Genomic DNA, 20,333 nt, shown 5'->3' on the forward strand with positions numbered 1-20,333 from the left:
TTCTTTTCAAACTTTTATTTAAAATTTTTTAAAAGATTTTATTTATTTGACAGATCACAAGTAGGCAGAGAGGCAGGCAGAGAGAGAGGAAGGGAAGCAGGCTCCCTGCTGAGCAGAGAGCCCGATGCGGGGCTTGATCCCAGGACCCTGATATCATGATCTGAGCCAAAGGCAGAGGCTTAACCCACTGAGACATCCAGGTGCCCCCAAACTTTTATTTAAATTCTAGTTAATGTAGAGTACAGTGTTGGTTTCAGGAATGGAATTCAGTGATTTGGCACATACATACAAAACCCAATGCTGTTCATATCAAGTGCCCTCCTTAATACCCATCACCCTTCTAATTCATCCCCTACACGCCTCCATCCATCACCCCAGACATTTGTACTCTATCTTAAAAAGAGTCTCTCTCTTTTTAAAGGTATTTTTAAGGTATTAATTAATTAATATTTTATTTATTTATTTATTTATTTATTTGAGAGAGAGAGAAAGCATAAGCAGGGGGAGAAGAAAGGGGAGAAGGAGAAGCAGACTCCTTGCTGAGCTAGGAGCCCAATGCAGGGTTTGATCCCAGGACCCTGAGGCCATGACCTAAGCTGAATTGAAGATAGATGCTTAAGTGACTGAGCCACCGAGGCTCCCCTCTTTAAGAGTCTTTTATGGCTTGTTTCCCTCTCTCCTTATTCTTTTATTTTCCCCTCCCACATATTCATCTGTTTTGTTTCTTAAATTCCACATATGTGTGAAATGTATTTGTCTTTCTTTGACTTACTGCACTTAGCATAATATGCTCTAGCTACATTATGTCTTTGCAAATGGCAACATTTCATTCTTTCTCATAGCTGAGTAATATTCCATTGTGTATATATACCACATCTTCCTTTTTTTTTTTAAGATTTTATTTTTTATTATTTATTTGACAGAGAACACAAGTAGCAGAGAGGCAGGCAGAGAGAGAGAGAGAGAGAAGCAGGCTCTTCACTGAGCAGAGAGCCCGATGCGGGGCTCGATCCCAGGGTCCTGGGATCATGACCTGGGCCGAAGGCAGAGGCTTTAACCTGCTGAGCCACCCAGGCGCCCCTATACCACATCTTCTTTAGCCATTCATCAGTGGATGGACATTTGGGCTCTCTCCATCGTTTGGCTATGTACCCCTTCACATCTGTGTTTTGTATCCTTTGGGTAAATACCTAGTAGTCCAATTGCTGGATTGTATGGTAGTTCTACTTTTTACTTTTTGAGGAATCTCCATAATTTTCTCCAGCATTTCTACACCAATTTGCATTCCCACCAAGTGCAAAACAGTTCCCCTTTCTCTGCATCCTTGCCTACACCTGTTGTATCTTGGTGTTGTTAATTTTAGGCATTCTGACAAGTGTAAGGTAGTATCTCATCTTGGTTTTGATTTGTATTTCCCTGATGATAAGTGATGTTCTGCATCCTTTCATGTGTCTGTCTGTTAGTTGTTGTCATTTTTCTGATGGTTTTTTCTAATTTTTTTGGTGATTTCTTATTTGACCTGGTTTTTTTTTAAGTGTGTCTTGCTTAATTTCCACATATTTGCATTTTTCCAGTTTTCCTTCTGCTACTGATTTCTAGCTTCTTTCAATTTTGAGCAGAAAAGATACTTTTTATGATTTCAGTCCTTTATAATTTTTAAGGCTTGTTTTGTGCCCCAACATGTGGCTTGTCTTTTTTAATGTGTCACGTATATTTGTGAAAATTTGTATCCTACTATTGTGTGAATGTTACCTATATATCTGTTATGGTAAATTGTTTTATCATGTTTTTAAGTTCTAATTTCTGACTGATCTTTTTTGGCTTGTTTTATGCATTATTGAAAATTGGGTGTGATGTCTCCAACCTATTATTATAGAACTCCTTTTAATTCTGTCAGTGTTTGTTTCATATATCTTGGTTCTCTGTTGTTGGTGCATTTATATTTATAAGTGTTCTATCTTCTTGATAAATTGATTCTTTTATCAATGTACAGTATCTTTTTGCCACTTAAAATAGTTGTTGACTTAAGGTCCATTTGTCTGATATCTTTGTAGTCATCCCTGCTTTCTTAGTTAACAGTTTTCATGAAATATAATCATTCTTTCTTTTTCAGCTTATTTATGTCTTTTAATCTAAGTTGAATCTTTTGTAGGTGACCAGCATTTACATTATCTTTTAATATTTTTCTCAATCTATGAGAATCTATTTTCTCAATCTATGTCTTTTAATTGAGGGCTTAATCCATCTGTATTTTAAGTAAGTATTGATGAGTAAGAATTTACTTTTGCCATTTTGGTACCATTTGTTTGTCTTACTGCTTTTTTTCATCATTTTCTCCATTGCTGCCTTCTTATTTTATTTGTCTTTTTCAAACAGGGACACATTGTGACTCCCATCTCATTTTTGTGTGTAGTCATTAGATATTTTCTTCATGGTTATTATCATGGTATTAAATATCATATCAAATATCCTAATGTCATAATGGTCCGTTTTGAATTGATAAGAACTTAATTGAATCATATACAAAACTGTAGTTTTCTACAGCTCTCTTTCTCATGTCACAAATTACATTTCTATACATTTTATGCCTAGTAACATATTCTAAATATCTTTTTTGTTTTTGTCCTTTAAATACATAGAGAACAAACCTAGAGTTACAAACCAAAATTCCAATTGTAGTGGGTTTTATATTTTCCCCTATATGTATCTTTTCCATAGATCTTTACTTCTTTATACATCTTTTGAGTGACTATATAGCATTCCTTTCATTTTAATCTGAACGCCTTCCTTTAACATTTCTTGTCTAATTTTAATGAACTCCCTCAGTTTAAGAATGTTTCAATTTCTCCCTCTTTTTTGAAAGTTATTTTGTTTGCTAGGAATTTCTCAGCTGACAATTATTTTATTTGAACACTTTAAAATATATTATCTAGGTGCTTGGGTGGCACAGTCAGATAAACATTCAGCTCTTGGTTTCGGCTCAGGTCATGATCTCTGGATCATGAAATCGGGTCCCACCCACATTGGGTTCCATTCTTTTGCATGCAGTCTGCTTAAGACTTTCCACCCCTCCGTATCACACATGCTCACTCTCGCTCACTCTAAGAAATCAATCAGTCTGTCTCTCTTTTAAAAAAATACTATCAAAAAATATTATCACACCACCTTTTGGCCTCCAAGTTTCTGATGAGAAGTCAGCTGATAATGTTATTGATAACCTTTATATCTGACAGGTTCTCTCTAGCTACATTCAAAATTCTCTTTGGCCTCAAAGCTTTGAATATAATGTGCTCAGTCTGGGTCTCTCTTAGTTTATCTCATTTCTAGTTTATTGCATTCATTGGATTTGTAGATTCTGGTCTTTACTCAATTTTCTGGAGTTTAGGGCCAGTATTTCCTCACATAATCATTCTGCCCCTTTCTCATTCTCTTCTTTGACTCTCATTATGTATATGTTGGTCCACTTGATGGTGTCCCACAAGTCCCTAGTCTCATTTTTCTTCATTCTTTTTTCTTTCTGTTCTGTAGGTTTATAATTTCAGTTGCCACCTTCGTGTTTGTTAATTATTCTGTATGTTCATACTATTGTTAAATCCCTTTTGTATTTTTTAAAGATTTTATTTATTTATTTGACAGACAGAGATCACAAGTAGGCAGAGACAGGCAGAGAGAGAGAAGGGGAAGCCGGTTCCCCGCTGAGCAGAGAGCAAGATGTGGGGCTCGATCCCAGGAGCCCGGGATCATGACCTGAGCCGAAGGCAGAGGCTTTAACCCACTGAGCCACCTAGGCACCCCTTTTTGTATTTTTTCTAAAGTATAGTTGACACACAGTGTTTTAGTTGTTTCAGGTGAACAATGTAGTGATTCAGCAACTTTGCATTATAGTATGCCTAATATTACTGATCATCAGGGAACTGTACATCAAAGCTATGTTGAGATATCACCTCATACCTCTCAGGATGACTAAAATGAAAAACACAAGAAACGAAAGGGTTGGGAAGGCTGTGGAGAAAAATGAACTCCCCTTGCTCTGTTGATGGGAATGCAAATTGTTGAAGCCGTTTTGGAAAACATTATAGAAGTTTCTCAAAAAATTAAAAATAGTGCTACCCTATGATCCTGGAATCACACTACTACTGGGTATTTACCCCCAAAATATGAAAGCACTAATTCAGAGGGATACATGCACCCCTATGTTAATTACAGCATTATTTACAGTAGCCAAACTATGAAAGCAGCTCGAGTGTCCCTCGATAGATGAGTGGATAAGAAATATTAGTGAATATTTAGTCTTTGTCAGTTACCTTGCATGGATTATTACTCAGCTATAAAAAGAATGAAATCTTGCCATTTGCAATGACATGCTAGGGATAGAGAGTGTAACGCTACTCGAAATACATCAGCTAGAGAAAGACAAATACCATGTGATTTCACTCATATGTCGCATTTAAGAAACAAAACAGAAGTGTAAAGGAAAAAAAGAGGAGAGAAACCAAGAAACAGACTCTAACTATAGGGAAGAAATTGATGGTTACTAGAGGGGAGGTGGGCAGGGGTTTGGAGGAAATAACAGATGAGGAATTAAGAGTACACTTATGATGGTGAAAATAATGATGAGAAAGATAAATTATCTCCTCCTATATTCAGAATGAAGATTCACTAATTCTCAATCCAAAGACATCATTTAGTAACAAAAATATCATGCAACTCACTAATGAACATATGGTCCCAAGGTTTTAATTACAGCGATGTGTATTATTTTTCTAGTGATGTGTTAAGATATCAAAAACTTATCCTCTTAAAAGAAAACAACATTATAATCTCATAGTCCTATAAGTTAGGAATTTCAGAGTGGCTTAACTGAGAGTATGGCTCTACTGAGTAACCTGCTCAGTGTCTCACTGAGTAGATACTAAATTGTTATCCAGAGTTCAGATTTTCATATAAGATTTTTGTCCTTTTTAAGCTCCTTTTTTTTGGTCAGAATTGTTTTTTTGTAGTTGTAGCATGGAGGTCCTTCGCTCCTAGACACTTTTCTGCAAAATCGCTTCAAGACTGTTAAGAGAGGATTTCTTACACTTCAGTCTTTTAAAGGGCTAGACTTGATTAACTCTGGCCCACCTAGGAAAACCCTCTTTCTGATTAAGTCAAACCCAACTGATTGCTAACTCAGTTATGGGAATGATATCCCATCATATTTACAGATCTCAACCACAGTGAAAGGCATTGGACTATACAGGGTGTGTACACTAGAGGATGGGAACTTAGGAACCATTTTTATGATTCTGCCTGCTACACCTTGCAAAAAGAACAAGACATTTAGGGAATTTTCAGTTTTGTTTAATGGATTTGCCCCAGTGATATGAAGCTTGGATACAATCCAAACTAGAATACTATAAAAATTTAGTGAATATTTAGTCTTTGTCAGTTACCTTGCATAGATTGTCTTATTTAATCTCCACAACAACCACACAAGGGCTGTGTATAAGCTTTCCCAGTTTGTAGATGAAAAAAACGGAAGCTAAGAGGGTTTAAGTAACTTGTTAAAATGGAGTTTGGATCAAAATGGTCCATGGTATTTATACTCCACCATGGTGTCACCTAGTATTAATCTTGATTTCTATATCATTAGCATTTGTATGTAAGTGCAGTTTCCAGTAAATTTACCACAAATTTGTGACTTATGTTATAATTGTTTATATCCAGTAATGATAATGTAGTTACGGTTTAAAAAAGAGAGTATTCTTTTAAAGAGACATTTAAAAACACTTACAGATGAAATTCCATGCTTTCTAACATTTGCTTCAAAATCATTTGTGGGGTATGAGGAGTTGGAGAATGAGTAGGAGGCTGTCAGTGAAAAAAAAAAACACTGACCAGAAGTTGATAACATTTGATATTGTTGGATAATGGGGAACAGGGTTTATTATGCTGTTCTACTTTTTCTTACATTTGAAAGTTTCTGTAGTGAATATTATGTAATTGATTGTTACAATTCTTTTTTTTTTAATCATTGTATCTTTCTTTTTTTAAATAGTTTATTTTTTATTAGCATATAATGTATTATTGGCCCCAGGGGAACAGGTCTGTGAATCCCCAAGTTTACACACTTCACAGCACTCACCATAACACATACCTTCCCCAATGTTCATAACCCAACCACCCACTCCCTGCCCTCCTCCCCCCAGCAACCCTCAGTTTGTTTTGTGAGATTAAAAGTCTCTTATGGTTTGTCACCCTCCCGATCCCATCTTCTTTCATTTTTTCGTTCCCTACTCCCCAAACACCCCACGTTGCCTCTCAAATTCTTCGTATCAGGGATATCATATGATAATTGTCTTTCTCTGATTGACTTATTTCGCTCAATATAATACCCTATAATTCCATCCACATCATTGCAAAAGGCAAGATTTCATTTTCTTTTGATGGCTATACAGTATTCCATTGTATATATATATATACCACATCTTCTATATCCTTTAATCCATTGATGGACATCTAGATTATTTCAATAGTTTGGCTATTGTGGACATTGTTGCTATAAACATTCGGGTGCGGGTGCCCCTTGGGATAACTACATTTGTGTCTTTATGGTAAATAGCCAGAGGCGCGATTGCTGGGTCGTAGGATAGCTCTATTTTCAACTTTTTGAGGAACCTCCATACTGTTTTCCAGAGTGGCTGTACCAGATTGCATTCCCACCAACAGTGTAGGAGGGTTCCCCTTTCTCTGCATCCTCACCAGCATCTGTCATTTCCTGACTTGTTAATTTTACCCATTCTGACTGGTGTGAGGTGGTATCTCATGATTTTGATTTGTATTTCCCTGATGCCAAGTGATGTGAAGCACTTTCTCATGTGTCTGTTGACCATCTGGATGTCTTCTTTGCAGAAATGTCTGTTCATGTCCTCTGCCCATTTCTTGACTGAATTATTTGTTCTCTGGCTGTTGACTTTGAAAAGTTCTTTAGAGATTTTGGATAGTAGCCCTTTATCTGATATGTCATTTGCAACTATCTTCTCCCATTCTGTCAGTTGGCTTTTGGTTTTGTTGACGATTTCCTTTGCTGTGCAAAATCTTTTGATCTTGATTAAGTCCCAATAGTTCATTTTTGCTGTTGCTTCCCTTGCCTTTGGCAATGTATCTAGGAAGAAGTTGGTGTTTCTGAGATCAAAGACATAGCTGCCTGTGTTTTCCTCAAAGATTTTGGAAGATTCCTGTCTCACATTGAGGTCTTTCATCCATTTTGACTCGATTTTTGTGTGTGGTGTAAGGAAATGGTCCAGTTTCATTCTTCTGCATGTGGCTGTCCAATTTTTCCAACACCATTTATTGAAGAGACCATATTTTTTTTATTGGACATTCTTTCCTGCTTTGTCAAAAATTAGTTGACCATAGAGTCGAGGGTCTATTTCTGTTCTGTTCCATTGATCTATGTGTGTGTTGTTGTACCAGTACCATACTGTCTTGATGATGACAGCTTTGTAATAGAGCTTGAAGTCTGGAATTGTGATGCCACCAACTATGGCTTTTTTTCCAATATTCCTCTGGTTATTCAAGGTCTTTTCTGTTCCATATAAAATTTTAGGATTATTTGTTCAATTTTTTTTGAAAAAAAATGGATGATATTTGGATAGAGATTACAGTAAATGTGTAGATTGCTTTAGGTAGCATAGACATTTTCACAATATTTATTCTTCCAATCCATGAGCATGGAACATTTTTCCATTTCTTTGTGTCTTCCTCAATTTCTTTCATGAGTATGTAGTAGTTTTCTGAGTACAGATTCTTTGCCTCTTTGGTTAGGTTTATTCCCAGGTATCTTATGGTTTTGGGTGCAATCATAAATGGGATCAACTCCTTCAATTCTCTTTTTTCTGTCTTGTTGTTGGTATATAGAAATGCAACTGATTTCTGTGCACTGACTTTATATCCTGACAGTTTACTGAATTCCTGTACAAGTTCTAGCAGTTTTGGAGTGGAGACTTTTGGGTTTTCCACATAATGTATTATATCATCTGCGAAGAGTGAGAGTTTGACTTCTTCTTTGCTGATTCGGATGCCTTGAATTTCTTTTTCTTGTCTGATTGCTGAGGCTAGGACTTCTAGTACTATTTTGAATAGCAAGGGATAGTGGGCATCCCTGCCGTGTTCCTGACCTTAGCAGAAAAGCTCTCAGTTTTTCCCCATTGAGAATGATATTTGCTGCGGTTTTTTTTTATAGATGGCTTTGATGATACTGAGGTATTGTACCCTCTCTCCCTACACTTTGAAGAGTTTTGATCAAGAAAGGCTGCTGTACTTTGTCAAATGATTTTTCAGCATTTATTGAGAGTATCATGTGGTTCTTATTCTTTATTTTATTAATGTATTGTAATACATTGATTTGCAGATATTGAACCTACCTTGCAGCCCAGCAATAAATCCCACTTGGTCATAGTGAATAGTCCTTTTAATTTACTGTTGGATCATATTGGCTAGTATTTTGGTGAGAATTTTTGCATCTGTATTCATCAGGGATATTGGTCTGTAATTCTCTTTTTTGATGGGGTCTTTGTCTGGTTTTGGGATTAAGGTAATGCTGGCCTCAGAAAATGAGTCTGGAAGTTTTCCTTCCATTTCTATTTTTTGAAACAGTTTCAGGAGAATAGGAATTAATTCTTCTTTAAATGTTTGGTAGAATTTCCCTGGGAAGTGCTTTGGCCATGGGCTCTTGTTTTTTGGAAGATTTTTGATGACTGCTTCAGTCTCCTTACTGGTTATGGGTCTGTTCGAGTGTTCTGTTTCTTCCTGGTTCGGTCTTGGTAGTTTATGCGTCTCTAGGAGTGCATCCGTTTCTTTTAGATTGTCGAATTTGCTGGCATATAGTTGTTCATAATATGTTCTTACAACTGTTTTCATTTCTTTGGTGTTGGTTGTGATCTCTCCCTTTTCATTCATGATTTTATTTCTTTGGGTCCTTTCTCTTTTCTTTTTGATAAGTCTGGCCAGGGGTTTATCAATCTTATTAATTCGTTCAAAGAACTAGCTCCTAGTTTCATTGATTTGTTTCTGTTTCATTGATTTCTGCCTGATCTTCATTATTCTCTTCTCCTGCTGGGTTTAGGCTTTCTTTGCTGTTCTTTCTCCAGCTCCTTTAGGTGTAGGGTTAGGTTGTGTATTTGAGACCTTGTTTCTTGAGAAAGGCTTGTATTGCTATATATTTTCCTCTCAGAACTGCCTTTGCTGTGTCCCATTGATTTTGAATAGTTGTATTTTCATTATCATTTGCTTCCATGGATTTTTTTTTAAAGATTTTATTTATTTATTTGACAGAGAGAGATCACAAGTAGGCAGAGAGTCAGGCAGAGAGAGAGAGAGAGAGGAGGAAGCAGGCTCCCTGCTGAGCAGAGAGCCCGATGCGGGACTCAATCCCAGGACCCTGAGATCATGACCTGAGCCGAAGGCAGTAGCTTAACCCACTGAGCCACCCAGGCGCTCTTCCATGGATTTTTTAATATTCTTCTTTAATTTCCTGGTTGACCTATTCATTCTTTAGTAGGATGCTCTTAAGCCTCCAGGTATTTGGGTTCTTTCCAAATTTCCTCTTCATAGCATCGTGGTCTGAAAATATGCAGGGAATGGTCCCAGTCTTTTGGTACAGCGACCTTATTTATGACCCAGGTTGTGATCTATTCTGGAGAACGTTCCATGTGCACTGGGAAAGAATGTGTATTCTGTTGCTTTGGGATGGATTGTTCTGAATATATCTGTGATGTCGTCTGGTCCAGTGTGTCATTTAAGACCTTTTTTCCCTTGTTGATCTTTTGCTTGGATGATCTGTCCGTTTCAGTGAGGGGCGTGTTAAAGTCCTCTGCTATTGTATTATTGTTGATGTGTTTCTTTGATTTTGTTATTAATTGGTTTATATAGTTGGCTGCTCCCATGTTAGGGGCATAGATGCTTAAAATTGTTAGATCTTCTTGTTGGACAGACCATTTGAGTATGATATAGTGTCCTTCCTCATCTCTTACTATAGTCTTTGACTTAAAATCTAATTGATGTGATAGAAGGATTGCCACCCCAGCTTTCTTCTGATGTCCATTAGCATAGTAAATTGTTTTCCAACCCGTCACTTTAAATCTGGAGGTGTCTTTTGGTCTTACATGAGTTTCTTATAGGCAGCATATTGATGGGTTTTGGTTTTTTTATCCATTCCAGTACCCTGTGTCTTTTGATTGGGGCATTTAGCCCATTTACATTCAGGGTAACTATTGAAAGGTAGGAATTTAGTGCTATTGTATTGCCTGTAAGGTGACTGTTACTTTATATTGTCTCTGTTCCTTTCTGATCTACTACTTTTAGGGTCTCTCTTTGCTTAGAGGACCCCTTTCAATATTTCCTGTAGAGCCGGTTTGATGTTTGCAAATTCTTTTAGTTTTTGTTTGTCCTGGAAGGTTTTTATCTCTCCTTCTATTTTCAGTGATAGCCTAACTGGATATAGTATTCTTGGCTGCATGTTTTTCTCATTTAGTGCTCTGAATATATCATTCCAGTTCTTTCTGGCCTGCCAGGTCTCTGTGGATAAGTTTGCTGCCTATCTAGTATTTTTACCATTGTGTGTTACAGACTTTTTGTCCCAGGCTGCTTTCAGGATTTTTTCTTTGTCACTAAGGCTTGTATGGTTTACTATTAGATGATGGGGTATGGACCTATTCTTACTCATTTTGAGGGGGGTTCTCTGCATCTCCTGGATTTTGATGCTTGTTCCCTTTGCCATATTAGGAAAATTCCCTACAACAATTCTCTCCAATATACCTTCTGCTCCCTTCTCTCTTTCTTCTTCTTCTGGAACCCCAATTATTCTAATATTGTTTTGTCTTATTTTGTCACTTATATCTCGAATACTTCCCTCGTGGTCCAGTAGTTGTTTGTCTCTCTTTTGCTCAGCTTCTTTATTCTCTGTCATTTGGTCTTTTATATCACTACTTCTTTCTTCTGCCTCATTTATCCTAGTAGTAAGAGCCTCCATTTTTGATTGCACCTCATTAATAGCTTTTTAAATTTCAACTTGGTTTGATTTTAGTTCTTTTATTTCTCCCGAAAGGGTTTTTATTTCTTCAGACAGGTTTCCTCTAATATCTTCCTTGCCTTTTTCAAGCCCAGCTAGCACCTTGCCAATTGTCATTCTGAACTCTAGATCTGACGTATTAACAATGTTTGTATTGATTGAGTCCCTAGCCCTCGGTACTGGCTCTTGTTCTTTTTTTTTGTGTTGAGTTTTTCCCCCTTGTCATTTTATCCAGATAAGAATACATGAATGGGAGAATAAATTACTGAAAGGGTAGGAAAGACCCCAGAAAAATGTTTGTTAACCAAATCAGAAGAGACCCCAAATCATGGGAAGAAAAAGGGGATAAAAAGAAGTCCAAAAAAAAAATTTAAAGAAAATTAAGGAAGAAAAATATGTAATAATTAGATTGGTGAATAGAACAGAGATGCCCACTTTATTTTGGCTATATTTTGGTCTCTTAGCAGAAACTACCTCCCAAAATTTTAAAGAAAGAAAAACTTAAACACACACACACACACAAACACACACACAAAATAAGGGTAAGCACGATGCACAGATAGAATGTGACTGTAAAGATAAAAATGTAAAAAAAATTCTAAAAAAGTAGTTGATAAGGTAAGTTGGTTGGGAAAATAAAGAAAAAGAATGTGGAGAGATATTGGTCAGGCTGAAGATTATGACAAACCCTGTGCTAGACTTAGGGTATATTTTGATCTATTAGAAGTTGTATCCCAAAATTTTTTAGAAGAAAAAACCCTATGTGTATGCAAAAGATAAAGTTCGATACAATGAAAGGTAAAATATGACTATAATTATAAAGGTTCCAAGAGATTTTTTTAAGAAAGGTATTGTTAAGATAAACTAGTTAAAAAGCATTAAAAGAGGAACGAGTAAAAGTTAAAAAAAATAGAATAAGAAAAAAGAGTTTTTAATTTAATTAAGTTTTCAAGACTTCAGAGTCATGGGGAGAAAGCCATGAATTCCATGCTTTGCTTTCCCCTCCTCTGGAATTCCGCTGTTCTCCTTGATCAGCGAGTTTGGTCTTGGCTGTATTTCTTGCTGATCTTCTGGGAAAGGGTTCTGTGTAGTGGTTCTAAAGTGTCTTTGCCCGAGGCGGAATTGCACAGCCTTGTCAGGGTCCAGGCTAAGTAATCTGCTCTGGTTAGCTGTCTGGAGCTTTTGTTTCCTGAATGGTTTCCAATTTCCATAGAGCTCTGGTCAAGGGAATGAAAATGGTGGCCTCCCAATCTCTGGCCCAGAGGAGCCAAGAGCTTGGGGCTCCACTCCCCATTGTGCCCTCGGAGAAAAGATCTCAATCACTCCTGTTTCCCTGGTGTCCGGCTGCACTCCGAGCTCACTCAGTCTGTGACCAAGTATTTCTGTCTTTGGCACACAGACCTGTTTAGAGTCTCCAATCCCAGCAGATCCTTGCCACTCTTCTGGTGGGGTCTCCCTGGATCTGCCATTTGTGGGGTCCTTGCTCAAAGAGCAGTGTCCTGACTGTGCCATGGATCACAGTTTAAGGTAACCCTGAGCTGAGAGCTCACTCCTCTGCTCCATCTTTATAGCTGGCTTCCCTGCTCTGCTACCTTCAGATACCTCTGATCCTTCTGTGACCCTGTGGGACCTGAGACAGTGCTGTCCCCTCGAGGGCTCCACCCTCGCTTAGCCTCTGGAATGAGGTGGAGCAGACTTCTAAAAGTTCTGATTTTTTTTTTCGATCATCAAATTTTGTTTTTATTAATAAACAACCTATCAGTATATATTGATATAATTACCATGTTTTAACATTGTGGCACAACCACAAAAATTACTTTCCTAACCTGTTTTATGGATATTATTTTATTACAAGCAGTACTTCTGCCTATTTCCAAAAAGTTGTTTGCAGTAGTAGCTTTTTTTTTAAATTTTCAATTTATTTATTTTTTATTTTTTCAATTTATTTATTTTCAGAAAAACAGTATTTATTATTTTTTCACCACACCCAGTGCTCCATGCAATCCATGCCCTCTATAATACCCTCCACCTGTTATCCCAACCTCCCACACCCCCGCCATTTCTGTGCTTTGTTGCTCTACTGCTTGCCAGGAGCTGGCCCCTCCTACCATGGTCTATCTTCTGGTGCTTCGAATTCACTTCTCTGTAGGTCCTATCTTTCAGAAAGTGGTCGATTTTCTGTTTCTAGAATAGCTGCTTTTCTTCTCTTCAATCAGCTGTTGGATTTGTAGGTGTTCAGAATGGTGTGATATTAGAAGTTGTATCTCAGAATTTTTTAGAAGAAAAAACCCTGTATGTCTCTAAGAAATAAAGTTAGTTAAAACAAAGGATAAAATATGACTATGATAATGAAGGTTCAAAAAGATTTTTTTTAAAGAAAAGTCTTGTTAAGGTAGACTCATTAAAAAACGTTAAAAGAGAAAGAGTAAAAAATATTCTCATAAGAAAAAAATTAAAATAAAAATTTAACTTTGCAAGACTAAAGAATCTTGGGGAGAAAGGCATGAATTCCATGCTTTCCTTTCCCCTCCTCTGGAATTCCGCTGTTCTCCTTGATCAGTGAGCTTGGTCTTCATTGGATGTTCTTTCTGATCTTCTCAGGGAGAGGCCTGTTATAGTGATTCTCAAGTGTCTTTGCCAGAGGAGGAATTGCACCGCCCTTGCCAGGGGCTAGGCTAAGTCATCTCAGGTTCGCTCTTGGGAGCTTTTTTTTTTTTCCCTGAACACTTTCTGTATAGCTCTAGAGGACAGGAATGAAAATGGCGGCCTCCCAGTTTCTGGCGGGGAGAAACCAAGAGCTCAGTGCCCCACTCCTCATTGTGCCCTTGGAGAAAAGCACTCAGTCACTCCCATCTCCCTGGTCTCTGGGCTTGCTTCGATGTCACCTGGCCTGTGACCAAGTGTTTTTATCTCTGGCACAGAGCCCCGTTTATGGAGTCTCCAAACCCACCAGATCCTGCTGCTGTGGTCTTCCTCGGGGTGCTCACTCATCAGGCTCTGTCTCTGTAGCCAGCCGGCTTCCCTGCTCTAATACCTGCGAGCTCTTCTACACGCAGACACCCCCGATCCTTCTGTGACCCCACGGGACCTGAGACCACGCTGTCCCCAGAAGGGCTCCACCCCCGCTTACCCTCTGGAGCAATGTCCCTCAGTGGAGCAGACTTTTATAATAGTTCTGATTTTGTGTTCTGTTGCTCTGCTGCTTGCTGGGAGCCGGCCTCTCCCACTGTGGTGTATCTTTCCATCTTTTCGGATTTACTTCTTCACACGTTCTGCTTTCCAGAAAGTGGTCGATTTTCTGTTCCTAGAATTGCTGCTCTTCTCTTTGATCTCCTTTTGGTTTTGTAGGTGTTTGGAATGGTTTAATAACTATCTAACTGAACTCCTCTGACCTGATGTCATCCCAGCCTACTCTGGGTACATTATTACAGTTCTAAATAAGAAAGGAAATACTGGGTAAATTGTATTCCTTAAAGATCATAATGTCTGTATTTTTAAAATCATGAATCTTATAAAAAACAAAATAATGGATCTTTACTGGTTTTCATGGAATCATAAAGTTGTTTGTTGAGACCAGCACTGCCTTTGTTAAAGTAGTATTGTGTAGTGCTTAAGAGCAAGGACTCTAATATCTAATCCTCTTGGTATCTTAGTGTTGTAATAATAGTTATATGACTTTGTGTAAGTTATTTAACTTCTGTGTCCTTCACTTCTTCTTATTTGTAAAATGGGAATACTTGTACCTACCTTATACAGTTCTTGGGTGTATTATGTAATGGATAGATATTGGGATAAGACAGCAAAAGAATGTATACATGTATTCACATGTATTTATATCTATTTGTTCCTTCTTATATAAGAAACCTGAGATTATTGGGGCACCTGGGTGGCTCAGTGGGTTAGGCCACTGCCTTCAGCTCAGGTCATGATCTCAGGGTCCTGGGATCGAGTCCCGCATCGGGCTCTCTGCTCGGCAGGGAGCCTGCTTCCTTCTCTCTCTCTGCCTGCCTCTCAGTGTACTTGTGATTTCTCTCTGTCAAATAAATAAATAAAATCTTAAAAAAAAAAAGAAACCTGAGATTATTGTTTCCCTTTTACAGTTAGAGGATATTTTATATTTTTGTAACTTTTTGGAGCCTGTAGTTCTCAAACCAATGTTTCTAATAGTTTTTCCCTTTCACAGTACATATTTACATTGTTTTGCAGTGGGAATTGTTTGGCATTTTGGGTCAAACAGTTCTTGTTTAGGACTTTTATGTTACTGAACATCTGTATTTACTTTGCTCTCTGCCTGTATTAAATACCACTCCTGACTAGTCATTGTGACAACCTTAAGTGCCCTTTCACATTTTCATATGTCTTCTAGGAAGATAAAAGCATCTTTGGGACCCATGTGTCTATTAAAAATTGTAAGCTGGTGCTGTAGTTTATTTTAGAGTACTGCTTTTTTCACAACTGTACCTATCGTGTATGTGAGAACTGATGAGTTAAATTGCTGGTATTTCCTCAGTGGTTCAAAGTCTTATATAGGTATTAATTTTGGAAATCATGTATTAACCTGTGCTCTGTCATGATCTTACTTGAACTAAAATAGTGAATGTGTGGTGCATAAATAGATATGTCTATATTTTGGAAAATTTCCCTTAATAACACTAATACTCCACCATTGCTTGAAAGATTTCTTTGAGTTAGCTAACTATAATTCCCTTTCTTATAGGTGATAGAAATTGAAGATGCTTCACCCACCAAGTGTCCAATAACAACCAAGTTGGTTTTAGATGAAGATGAAGAAACCAAAGAACCTTTAGTGCAGGTTCATAGAAATATGGTTATCAAATTGAAACCACATCAAGTAGATGGTAAGAAACAATTTTGTGATGAAAACGTTTTTATTAAGTAGGCTGCCCCCAGTGCATGGAGCTCAATGTGGGGCTTGAACTCATGACCCTGAGATCAAGACCAGAGCCTAAATCACGAGTCAGATACTTAACCAGCTGAGCCAGGTGCCCCATGATTAAAGCATTTTTAATTAAGTCTTACCAGTATTTGGTGTCCCCTGTGTGCCTCACATTCTGGTAAGCACTAGAGGCACATTGGTGAGCAAAACAGACGTGAACTCAGACCTCTTGTAGAGCTCATAAATAAATGAAGAGAGACAATTGAATGATTGCAAAGAAAATGAGTGTTGTAGAGGCAAAATAAGTGCCACATACAAATGGGTATGTATTGCAAGTGGATTTCATATAGTTTGCCATGGTTGGGTAGGGGCAGCTACAGGGTAGGGAGAGAACCACCATTAGCTAAAGCCTTTTTTAGGAAATTCTGTTTCAACATTTTTTTTCAGGTATGTTTGTTAATATTCTGACATTGGTATTTTGAAAGATACCAAATTATCCCTGCTCTCTGTTTTGTTAAAGTGGAATGAGTAAGTCAGTTTTGAGTGTGTAAGTGAAGGACTTCATAAGGGAAGTGCTACAGTTCTACTCCTTGAGTAGTGAGCCCCCCTTCTTCTTTAGTCTTTACTAGTGAATGAAAGGAGAAATAATAAATTATCTCCGTGGTAGTTTTCCTAATCAATAAACCTGAAATAATATTTGATAGGAATCTATAAATTAGATAAAATTTTAGATAACATTTGTATATTAGATTATTCATATGTTTCTTCAGATTTTCTCAGGAAATGAAGGTTTGCTGTGATAGAATAGACAAATGAAGGAAAATTGCCCTGTTGTATGCTTCAGTTTACTATCTTTTTTTTTCCTAATTAACCTTAGTGAGGGTGGGGGGATTTCATATATATTTAAGAGATTCTTTATCTCATTTTAAGATTCTGTTTCTTACAAGTTTTTATTGTTTTTGATGTGTGTTTGAAGGAAGATTTTTAACTTGGATCTTTAAACTCAGTGAAGCTATCATTTTTAGGTGTTCAGTTTATGTGGGATTGCTGCTGTGAATCTGTAAAAAAAACAAAGAAATCTCCAGGTTCAGGATGCATTCTAGCACACTGTATGGGCCTTGGTAAGACTTTACAGGTAAGAACATGAAGGTGTTCTGTTCTTGTGCATTCATGAATTCAGGATTATATGTTGGATTATATTTTCTGTCCCAGGCAAAGTTATAGGGTCTGGAGATACAGCAGCCAGTAAACAGGAATAACAAGAGCTCTTCCTCAGGTAGCTTATATTGTAGTGCAGTTGAGAGATTTTAATCAAATAAGAAATATGTACGTTCAGCTAGTAAGTGTTCAAAGAGAATAGAGAGGGAATGCAACTTCAAGGAGGTGATGTATGAGCGGAGATCCTAATGAAGTGAAGGATTGGGGTTACAAGGCATTGCCAGTAAAAACTGCAAAGATTCTGAGGTGGAAATGAACTTCCTTTTTTTTTAATAGTCTGTGATCCTATAGTAATGAGAATATAAACTATTTTTCACTATTAAAATACTGAATTTCTGATTGGCAGGACTTGTGGCAGAGATGATATTAGTGAATATTTATATATATATATATTTTTGAATATATATGTAATATTAAGCCATGAGATAATAATTATAAATTTAGTGAGTCAGAACACTTTATTTTTTTTTTTATTTTTTAACCATTTTAACCAATTGTTTTGGCTTTTAAGGTTCTTTTTTTTCCCAAGATTTTATTGAAATTCAAGGTACTTAACAATATTAATTGTTGTATTATTGTAGTATTGGTTTCAGGAGTAGAATTTAGTAACTCACCACTTACATATAACACCCAGTGCTCATCACAAGTGCCCTCCTTAATGCCTATCACCCATTTAGCCCATCCTCCTAGCCCTCCCCACCTCCCTTCCAACAGTCTTCTACAGTTAAGTCTCGTATGGTTTGCCTCCCTCTCAGCTTTTTTTTAAAGATTTTATTTATTTCTTTGAGAGAGCACAAGCCACAGGGAAAGGCAGAAAGAGACGTAGGGTCCCTGTTCAGCAGGGAGCCCGATGTGGGGCTCGATCCCAGGACCTTGGGATCATGACCTGAACCAAAGACAGGTACTTAACTAACTGAGCCAGCCAGGCACCCCAGCCTCCCTCTCAGTTTTTACCCTATTTTTTTTCCTTCCCTTTCACTATATTCACCTATTTTGTTTCCTAAATTCCACATATGAGTGAAGTCATTCGGTATTTGTCTTTCTCTGACTGGCTTATTTCACTCTAGTTCCATTCATGTCCTTGCTAGTGGCAATGTGTCATTTTTAAAAAAGATTTTATTTATTTGACAGAGAGAGAGAGAGATATCACAAGTAAGCAGAGAGGCAGACAGAGAAAGAGGGGGGAGCAGGCTCCCTGCTGAGCAGAGAGCCCAATGTGGGGCTTGATCCCAGGACTTTGAGATCGTAACCTGGCCTGAAGGTAGAGGCTCAACCCACTGAACCACCCAGCTGCCCTTGTGTCGTTCTTTTTGATGGTAGAGTAATATTCCATTGTATAGCTATACCATATCTTAATTATCCATTCATAGGTCAGTGGACATTTGGGTTCTTCCCATAATTTGGCTATTGTTGATAGTGTTGCTGTAAACATAGGGGTGTATGTGTCCCTTAAAATCAGTAGTTTTGTTATCCATTGGATAAATACCTAGTAGTACAATTGTTAGATTGTAGGGTAGTTCTATTTTTCATGTCTTCTTTGGAGAAATCTCTGTTCATGTCTTCTGACTACTTCTTAACTGGAGTATTTATTTTTGGGGTATTCAGTTTGATAAGTTCTTTGTACAGATATTGGATGCTAGACCTTTATCTGATATGTCATTTTCAAGAATCTCCCATTTGGTAGGTTGCCTTTTAGTTTTGTTGTTTCCTTTGTTGTGCTGAAACTTTTTATCTTGATGGAGTCACAGTAGTTCATTTTTGCTTTTGTTTTCCTTATCTCTATAGAAATGTCTGGTAAGAAGTTGCTATGGCTAAGGTCAAAGATGTTGCAGCCTGTTTTCTAAGAATGTGATGGTTTTCTGTCTCACATTTAGATCTTTCATCCACTTGGAATTTATTTTTGTGTGTGGTGGAAATAAAGTAAGTCCAGTTTCATTCTTTGCCTGTTGCTGTCCATTTTTCCCAGCACCATTTGTTGAAGAGACTGTCTTATTTCCATTGGGTATTCTTTCCTGCTTTGTCAGTTGACCATATAGTTGTGGTTCCATTTCTGGGTTCTCTATTCTGTTTCATTGCTTTATGTATCTGTTTTCAGGCAAGTACCATACTGTCTTGGTGATTATAGCTTTGTAATACAGCCTGAGATCTGAAATCATGATGCCTTCAGCTTTGCTTTTCCTTTTCAAGATTGCTTTGGCTATTTGGGGTGTTTTGTGCTTCCATACAAATTTTAGGATTGTTTGTTCTAGCTCTGTGAAAAATACTAATGGTATTTTGATAGGGATTGCATTAAATGTGTAGATTGCTTTCAGTGGTATAGACATTTCAACAATATTTGTTCTTCCTATCCATGAGAATGGACTGTTTTTCCATTTCTTTGTGTCCTCTTCATTGTCTTTGATAAATGTTCTGTAGTTTTCAGAGTATAAATCTTTTACCTCTTTGGTTAGGCTATTCTTAGTTATCTTGTGTTTTTTGGTGCAGTCATAAATTGGATCAATTCCTTGATTATTCTTTTTGCTGCTTAATTGTTGGTGTGTAGACATGAAGCACAGTTCTGTAAATTGCTTTTATATCCTGACTTTGCTGAATTTGTGTGTCAGTTCTATCAGTTTTTTCTTGGAGTCTTTCAGGTTTTCTACAGAGTATCATGTTGTCTGCAAAGACTGAATGTTTTCCTTCTTCCTTGCTGATTTGGATACCTTTTATTTCTTTTTGTGCTGAGACTAGACTTCCAGTTCTATGTTGAACAAGAGTGGTTAGAGTGGACATTCCTGTTATGTTCCTAGCCTTAGGGGAAAACTCTTCAGTTTTTCCTCATTGAGGATGATGTTAGCTGTGAGTCTTTCATATATGGCCTTTATGGTGTTGAGGTAGGTTGCAATCTATCCCTACTTTCTTGAGAATTTTTATTAAGAAAGGATGCTGTATTTTGTCATGCTTTTTCTGCATCTGTTGTGAGGATCATATGGTTCTTATGCTTTCTTTTATTAATGCGGCATATCACGTTGATTGATTTGTAGGTGTTGAACCACCCCTGCATTGGCTTTTAAGTTTTTAATTCCATTAAGTTAATGTACAGTGTTCTATTAGTTTCAGGTATGCAGTATAGTTATCACTAATTCCATACATCACTCAGTGCTCATTATGGCAAGTGCACCCCTTAGT

The 20,333-nt window shown here is 37.4% G+C and overlaps 1 protein-coding gene across 5 annotated transcripts in view; it reads left to right on the forward strand.

Moving 5' to 3' along the window:
• ATRX (ATRX chromatin remodeler) overlaps positions 1–20,333 on the forward strand; it is a 293,312-nt gene that overhangs the window by 154,284 nt on the left and 118,695 nt on the right. For 4 of the 5 annotated variants that reach the window (XM_082716012.1, XM_082716013.1, XM_082716014.1 and 1 more), the window contains 2 exons: positions 15,768–15,909; positions 16,973–17,082. The exons of the other annotated variant lie outside the window; for it this stretch is intronic. In XM_082716012.1, coding sequence (XP_082572138.1) covers positions 15,768–15,909; positions 16,973–17,082 — 252 coding nt within the window. The remainder of the gene's footprint in view (positions 1–15,767; positions 15,910–16,972; positions 17,083–20,333) is intronic. 5 annotated transcript variants of the gene reach the window in all.

Source organism: Mustela nivalis, assembly GCF_964662115.1.
Source record: "Mustela nivalis genome assembly, chromosome: X".
NCBI classification, from domain to species: Eukaryota; Metazoa; Chordata; class Mammalia; order Carnivora; family Mustelidae; genus Mustela; species Mustela nivalis.